This window comes from Copadichromis virginalis, unplaced genomic scaffold (assembly GCF_057382275.1).
Source record: "Copadichromis virginalis isolate Kocher_CV1m ecotype Utaka unplaced genomic scaffold, C_Virginalis_male_GT1.1 unmapped_scaffold_1, whole genome shotgun sequence".
In the NCBI taxonomy this organism is placed as follows: Eukaryota; Metazoa; Chordata; class Actinopteri; order Cichliformes; family Cichlidae; genus Copadichromis; species Copadichromis virginalis.
Genome location: NW_028188589.1, coordinates 4,870,026 through 4,878,049, shown reverse-complemented (window position 1 = coordinate 4,878,049; position 8,024 = coordinate 4,870,026). Strand labels below are relative to the sequence as shown.

General features: G+C 44.5%; 1 protein-coding gene across 1 annotated transcript; it reads left to right on the top strand.

The window, feature by feature from the left end:
• The first annotated feature begins 3,142 nt into the window (after nucleotides 1–3,142).
• Nucleotides 3,143–7,547, top strand: LOC146679620 (protein NLRC3-like). Its single transcript, XM_085450253.1, has 5 exons — nucleotides 3,143–3,840; nucleotides 4,096–4,197; nucleotides 5,190–5,268; nucleotides 5,430–5,616; nucleotides 5,746–7,547. Exons 1-5 carry the CDS (start codon nucleotides 3,722–3,724, stop codon nucleotides 7,545–7,547), a joined length of 2,289 nt encoding a protein of 762 aa, XP_085306379.1. The 5' UTR covers nucleotides 3,143–3,721.
• The last annotated feature ends 477 nt before the right edge of the window (nucleotides 7,548–8,024 follow it).

Genomic DNA, 8,024 nt, shown 5'->3' with positions numbered 1-8,024 from the left:
AGCTTATTTTATCTTGTCAGCGTGAGCCCCACCTAAAGGGGACAGAGGGATTAGTGAGTTGCATTAGTGGGGCAGGAGAGAGTGAAGCAGGGGAGCCAATGTCACTGCGATACGACTCCTCAACACCATCCAGCCTGCCCCACCACTCATAATGAGTCCTGCTGTGCTCTGTAGCAATGATGCATTTTATGTGTGTGTGCCAGGTTAGTGCTGTGGATTCAAAGGAGCACAGTTCCACTAAACAGGAGATCAGGATAAACCCCAGTAACCAACCCTGCCCCCGCCATCACATATTCTCAATCCCAACAGAGGCCAGCCCCACAATGACATGCCACACGTGATACACAGCCAACATTACTGTTATAATTACATCTTTATTACTTTCCTTTCAACCTCTTTATTTTGCACCTTAAACTTTCTTTGGTTGCTACAAGCCACAAAGTCCTTTATGGTTTGTCTCTGTTGTGTGGAGGGCTGTTTTTAAGAGCTCAAAAATGGGTGTATCAGAGTCAAACAGGCAGCACAGTGGAAAAGTGGTTGGCACTGTTTCCTGACAGCAAGAAGGTTCTGGGTTCAAATCCAACATCTAAGCTGTTTGCATGCTCTCCCCATGTCTGGGTCCTCTCTGGGTTCTCTGGCTCCCACAGTCCAAAGACGAGCAGTTAGTGGGGTTAGGTTGATTGGTGTATGTGCCCATGAGTATGAGTGTACACGGGTGTTTCTCTGTGTTAGTGACAGTCTGACAGAAGGCTGCATCCCTCAGCCTCACGTGGGCTGTGTAGCCCCTTTACAACTGCAGTGAGAGCTCAGACCTGTTTCTGGTGGGTGGTGGACTCCTCCAGGGCTTCCCCTGATTCCCCTTCTGCCACAGAAGACTGTGGCCTCAGAAACTCATATCTGCTTTTTGCAAATGAAGCGAACCTGTTGGCTTTGATTTTGCAACCCTAAGAAAATTTCTCTAGAGCCGCCCCTGAGCATTTCACAGGATTTGCATTTAAAGATGCAACAAGACTAAAATGGTTAGGGTCAGGAGGTCAAAGGTCAGAGCTCCTGTGGGTCTGAGGGCGGCTTCACGCTGGAGAAGGATGAAGGAGTCTGACCTGAGCCAGTGTTTGACATGAACACATCAGCACTGCTGTCAGTGAGCCTAACGACAGCCGTTAGCATCATTTCAGTGTTTCAGTCATAAAAACACTTCCTGTCTCTGTGGTGGTTACAGTGACATCATGCAGTTTGTGCTTTGACCTCCAGAGGGCGACAAATCAGCACAGACAGAGAGCTCCATTCAAACTTTGCTGCCATCAGGAATAATTCTTCAAATATAATCATCAGTGTTTGAGCAGTTATGATATCAGGGACAATCTAGACATGTGTGACAATACTGAACATGTCACATGACACACCTCAAACATCATGTGATCCACTCTCAGTCTGCACTTTCATTCATGACTTCAACAGGTTGAAATGAGCTTTGAAGAAACATTCAGTGAAATAAATCTTTCATGGATTCATGTGAGCAGCAGATGAACTTTGTACCAACAACATCTTCAATAACAGAGTCTGAATGAAGCTCAGGTGTTGATGCTGCTCCCTGATTGGACGCTTGCTTTCAGCTCTGCTCTCAGTCTTTACTGCACAGGTGAAGGTAGAAAGTGTGACTGGATCTATAGACTGGAAACAGAGAAACATGCTGAACATTTGAAGCTTTGCAGCAGAAATGTTCATGTTACAAATACAGCAGAGCTGATCTGGGATCAGTGTGTTCACACCTGCAGCTACAACAAGGTTTCATGTCTCCACACGTCAGCATGTGAACTTTACTCTGACTCAGTCTGAGCAGTCAGACGGCATATTTTTAAAGTTAACACATCAGCACACACAGAGCTGAGCCCCTCCCACCTGTGCTGAGTTTCAGGTGGAGCCCCGCCTCCTTCCAGGAAGCAGCTCACCTGTGTGTCCGTGTTTAGTGTCCAGGTGTGGAGTGGAGCTTGTTGTTGGTGTGTGAAGAAACTGTAAGTTTGCTTTGTTTCCTCCTTTAACAGTTTGTCTTTAGGAACTTTACTGTTTGTTCAGCTCGTGTTTGATTTCTTCACACAACAAACTGTGTGTGTTTGTATTTCCGGTCTCTCCATTAAAGTCAGTGTGTAATGTTTCCTGGCTAACATCAGCTGTGTGCAGCTTAGTTCAGCACAAATCTGCCGCTCCATAGTTCACGGTAACGGACTCACAGCTGGACCAACGAGGCCGAGTGTGTCCGCCACTCTGAGCTACGTTCGTGTTTGTGTACTTGTAGTTTGTACTTTGAGTTCACTCAGAGCCCACAGAGGACGCAGCGTACGTGATGACGTCACAGCCCTTTACCTCCTTTACTGTCACTGTGATTAATATTTACACACGAGACACCTGCAGAGCTCTGACGCTGAGCTAGCACACAGCATGCTAACGCTAAGCTAACGCTAAGCTAACACTAAGCTAAAGCTAGGCTAGCCAAGAACCCAGAGTGACGTAAAGCTGAGTAAACACTGACCCCAGACCAGCACCGTGATAAAGTGAGCTGCTGCTGCTGAACTTGAACAGGTAACAAAGTGATGAGCAGTCAGGCTGCAGGTTTCTACCTGTTCATGTTTCTACAGTAGAATCACTTTGAAGTGTCTTTGTGCTGTTTCATCTTTGATTTGTGTTCATAAACACTCAGAGAAACATCACGTGACCTCATCAGGATCTGTGTTGGTGTGTGGGGCTGTACCTCAGCTTCATGTTGTTACATGCTCATTTGTTCATTTTACACAGTAACATCAAAGTAATGTTATGAGGAGTAATGAAGTAACGTACTCCATTACTTTTAATCAAAGTGTTCTGTGTAATATGTGTAATAATGACTGTTTTGAGTAATGACCAACACTGATCACAACAAAGAGGAAATGCCTCCAACATGCACAAACATTTGAGCCACAACATGCAGTTAATGTGCACAAATGTCTTTGATATGCTGCTCAGTGATGGTGGTGACTGTCAGAGCAGAGCTACTGAGAATCAATAAGTAATATCAATGATGGGATCAGAATCACTAAATTCTTCTCATCCCTGTCAGTATCATACATGTGCTGTATAATGTGATAAATGTAGAGGTGCTGGCTGTTCTCTCACTCTGCTGTTTAGCTGTAAAGGACGCCTCCCTGCCTTTGTCTCATTCATGACCTTTAATAGTCTCTTCTAACATGCAGAGATCTGTATGATCTGTTTCATAGAGTCTAACCAGCCTGTACAGGTAACAACAACAGTCACTGCATCACTGACACACAAACGTCATCTCTGTCAATAACAACATTCATACATGGAATAAAAACACATCAGTGGATCATTGCTGGAGCTGATGTTTGTGCTCCTGGTGCAAAGGCTCTCAGTTTCCTCCTTGAAATAACATCAGTGGTGGGTCAGCGACATGCTTTCTTTCCCTCTCAGGTTTAAATATCTGGGACTCTCCACCGTTTGGTTTTAGAGCTGAAGAAGCTTCTCAGATGAAACGTCTTCCAGAAACTTAAAGACGTCTCTTTTCTCTCCAAGCTCCTTAGATCACATGACCTGGATGACTGAACCTACAGACATATTGACCTGGTTTCATGGTCACATGACAGGTCAGAGGTCAGCGACTGTAACTCAGTTCCTCCTGTTAATGTGAACTCACTGAGTGTTTGTGGTTTACCTCTCAGACTGACTGAAGATGATGATGGAGGAAGAGGAGGACAGAGCAGAGTCTGCAGGGTCCAGCTGTCCGTCTGTGAGGAGTGACCGGTCCAAAGATCTAAATCCAGCCTTCAGTGGTGAACCTGGAGCAACGAGGTCAGAGAGCTGAACTCACTGAGTAACAGAAATAATTCTGCACTGACATTATAATCAGTGTTGACTCTGGTTGATTGTCTGACTGTGTTTGTGAGCTGAGAGGAAATGAAAATGAGTTTGTAACAAAAATCAGTTTTGTCCAGTTTTCCTGTAAAAAGCTGAACTCTAATCTAAGAGGATGTTACTGACAGGAAACAGCTGCATTATCTGCAGTCTGTGTGATCACAGCTGCTTCAATCATGTTTGTGTCTGCAGAGGTCAGAGGTCACAGTCTGCAGGGTCCAGCTGTCCGTCTGTGAGGAGTGACCGGTCCAAAGGTCAAAATCCACACTTCAGTGGTGAACCTGGAGCAACGAGGTCAGAGAGCTGTGATGACTCCTTTACATGTTTGTGTTTCCTGGATAAATATGACCTGAAACATCCTCAGATTGTTACAAAGATTCATTAAAAAGAAAACAATGAAAGAGAAAAGATCCAAATGTTCGACTTGGTCATTTGCTGTTTGAGGACAGTGATGCTCATATCTGTGGGGAAAGTGTGACCTGAGTGGGTTCATGTTTGTCTTTAAAGAACAGAGCTGCTCTGATTCTCTTTGTGTCTGATCTGTTAAACAGTCTGAGAGGTCACACAGAGACCCAGCAGCTAAAGCCTGGATCATACTGGCTGCTGTTACTCCATCAGGACAACACTGAACCACAGTGGTGTGGATGTAGTGGATAAATCCCACCATACTGATGCTCAGAGTTAACCACAGGGAACAAAACCAGATGTTACCTTCAGATTGTGACCTTTGGAGTGGACGATGCAGATTTCAATAGAGAATAAATGTTGTTGTTTTTCAGCTGTGAAGAAAGAATCTAATTTTCTGAACTTAAGAATTTATGATGCTGGAAACAACATGGAGACTATAACACAACATTTCCACTGTGTTCATAGAATGAATGTAAAACTGTCAGACATTCATTAAATATGCAAAATGTCTACAGAAGCATCAGAGGGTCAGACGTGAAGCACTCAGTGATTTTGATCAAATGACTCATCAGTTATTGATCTGTACTACACTGATCTACCACGTTAGTAAAGCTGGTGTTCTGGTGGTGGAGGGAGACTCGGATCATGTTCTGGTTTTGGAGCAGTGATCTGCTGATGGTTCAGTTTGATGAGCTTCTTCAAAATCATCCCTGACATCACCACTGAAAGGACGTCCATGAAAACAGACTGAAAATTACTGATATGTTCACAATCTGAGAGTTTAAAACTTGACAGACTTGATTCAGATGAAGTTATTTGAGCAGAAACTCCTGGATCTTTATCCTGTGTGGATCTAATCCTTCATGGTTCCTCCACAGAGTGGAGCAGCAGAGCTCAGAGGTTCCCAGTGGTCAGTCTGCCCAGCAGCATCAAACACAGCTGGACTCCATATTTATGGTCTGTACATGTACAACAACTACTGTTACATCTGTTCTGTTCACAGTCATCTCCATGCTGCTCTTTGTAGACCAGTGGATCGTCAGTGTGTCCAACATGGATCTGATGTTTGGCTCCATGATTTCAGTCTGATTGGCTCATTCATAAATATTCTGTTCCAGCTGCTGGAGGACAACATCATCACTTTTGTGAAGAACGAGCTGAAGAAGATCCAGAAGGTTCTGAGTCCAGATTACCCAGAATGCTTTGAGAGTCAGAGGAGCAGCAGCAGAGAGGCATTTGTGAAGATCACAGTGGACTTCCTGAGGAGAATGAAGCAGGAGGAGCTGGCTGACCGTCTGCAGAGACGTAAGAGGATTTATCTAAAGATTTAAGCTGCTGGATAAATGAGACATTTCCCAGAGATGGAAGATGGAGCAACGTGTTTTAAAGATTAGTTCTTTTTGGAATTGAGTGTTTATTTTTCTTCTCATTCAGAGCTTCAAGCTCCAGTTTGTCATCGTAACCTTAAATCCACCCTGAAGAAGAAGTTTGAGTGTGTGTTTGAGGGCATCGCTAAAGCAGGAAGCCCAACCCTCCTTAATCAGATCTACACAGAGCTCTACATCACAGAGGGAGGGACTGCAGAGGTCAATGATGAACATGAGGTCAGACAGATTGAAACAGCATCCAGGAAACCAGACAGACCAGAAACAACCATCAGACAAGAAGACATCTTTAAAGCCTCACCTGGAAGAGATGAACCAATCAGAACAGTGCTGACAAAGGGAGTGGCTGGCATTGGGAAAACAGTCTTAACACAGAAATACAGCCTGGACTGGGCTGAAGACAAAGCCAACCAGGACATCCAGTTCATATTTCCATTCACTTTCAGAGAGCTGAATGTGCTGAAAGAGGAAAAGTTCAGCTTGGTGGGACTTGTTCATCACTTCTTTACTGAAACCAAAGAAGCAGGAATCTGCAGCTTTGAAGACTTCCAGGTTGTGTTCATCTTTGATGGTCTGGATGAGTGTCGACTTCCTCTGGACTTCCACAAAACTACAATCCTAACTGACCCTAGAAAGTCCACCTCAGTGGATGTGCTGCTGATAAACCTCATCAGGGGGAAACTGCTTCCCTCTGCTCGCCTCTGGATAACCACACGACCTGCAGCAGCCAATCAGATCCCTCCTGACTGTGTTGGCATGGTGACAGAGGTCAGAGGGTTCACTGACCCACAGAAGGAGGAGTACTTCAGGAAGAGATTCAGAGATGAGGAGCAGGCCAGCAGGATCATCTCCCACATCAAGACATCACGAAGCCTCCACATCATGTGCCACATCCCAGTCTTCTGCTGGATCACTGCTACAGTTCTGGAGGATGTGCTGGAAACCAGAGAGGGAGGACAGCTGCCCAAGACCCTGACTGAGATGTACATCCACTTCCTGGTGGTTCAGGCCAAAGTGAAGAAGGTCAAGTATGATGGAGGAGCTGAGACAGATCCACACTGGAGTCCAGAGAGCAGGAAGATGATGGAGTCACTGGGAAAACTGGCTTTTGATCAGCTGCAGAAAGGAAACCTGATCTTCTATGAATCAGACCTGACAGAGTGTGGCATCGATATCAGAGCAGCCTCAGTGTACTCAGGAGTGTTCACACAGATCTTTAAAGAGGAGAGAGGACTGTACCAGGACAAGGTGTTCTGCTTCATCCATCTGAGTGTTCAGGAGTTTCTGGCTGCTCTTCATGTCCATCTGACCTTCATCAACTCTGGACTCAATCTGCTGGAAGACAAACAAACAACCTCCAAGAAATCTAAATTATTTAACAAACCAAAACTTCAATCTCTCCACCAGAGTGCTGTGAACAAGGCCTTACAGAGTCCAAATGGACACCTGGACTTGTTCCTCCGCTTCCTCCTGGGTCTTTCACTGCAGACCAATCAGAGTCTCCTACGAGGTCTGCTGACACAGACAGGAAGTAGCTCACAGACCAATAAGAAAACAGTTCAGCACATCAAGAAGAAGCTCAGTGAGAATCTGTCTGCAGAGAAAAGCATCAATCTGTTCCACTGTCTGAATGAACTGAATGATCGTTCTCTAGTGGAGGAGATCCAACAGTCCCTGAGATCAGGACGTCTCTCCACAGATGAACTGTCCCCTGCTCAGTGGTCAGCTCTGGTCTTCATCTTACTGTCATCAGAAGATCTGGATGTGTTTGACCTGAAGAAATACTCTGCTTCAGAGGAGGCTCTTCTGAGGCTGCTGCCAGTGGTCAAAGCCTCCAACAAAGCTCTGTGAGTAAATCTGTGATCATGTTTATTTTTAAAATGTTGATTAAAAGTGGTCATAGATTTCTTCTATGACAGATCCATGTCCTAAAACCAAGAACCAGCGTAGTTGTATAGTATAAAAGAAAAAAGGAGAACTTTTGACCACAATATTGTAACTTGAATGAGCTTTTGATACAGCCTTTAAACATAAAATTTATGAACAGAATCGGTGACAAAGGGCAGCCCTGGTGGAGCCCATCACCCACCGGACTTATTACTATCCAACGTATTGCCGGCTATGCCAACCAAGCTCTTGCAATGGTTGTAAAAGGATCGAATGGCCCGTAGCAATGGCCATAAAATGTTTCTCAGTTTTATTATTTTCAGTCACATCTGTTTTTGATTATTAACTGAATATTTTAAAATTCAGGCTTTTTATGTTATACAAAACATATTTTCTTATGATGTCTTGTATTGATTCTGAAGGAATAGTTTTCATCAGTAT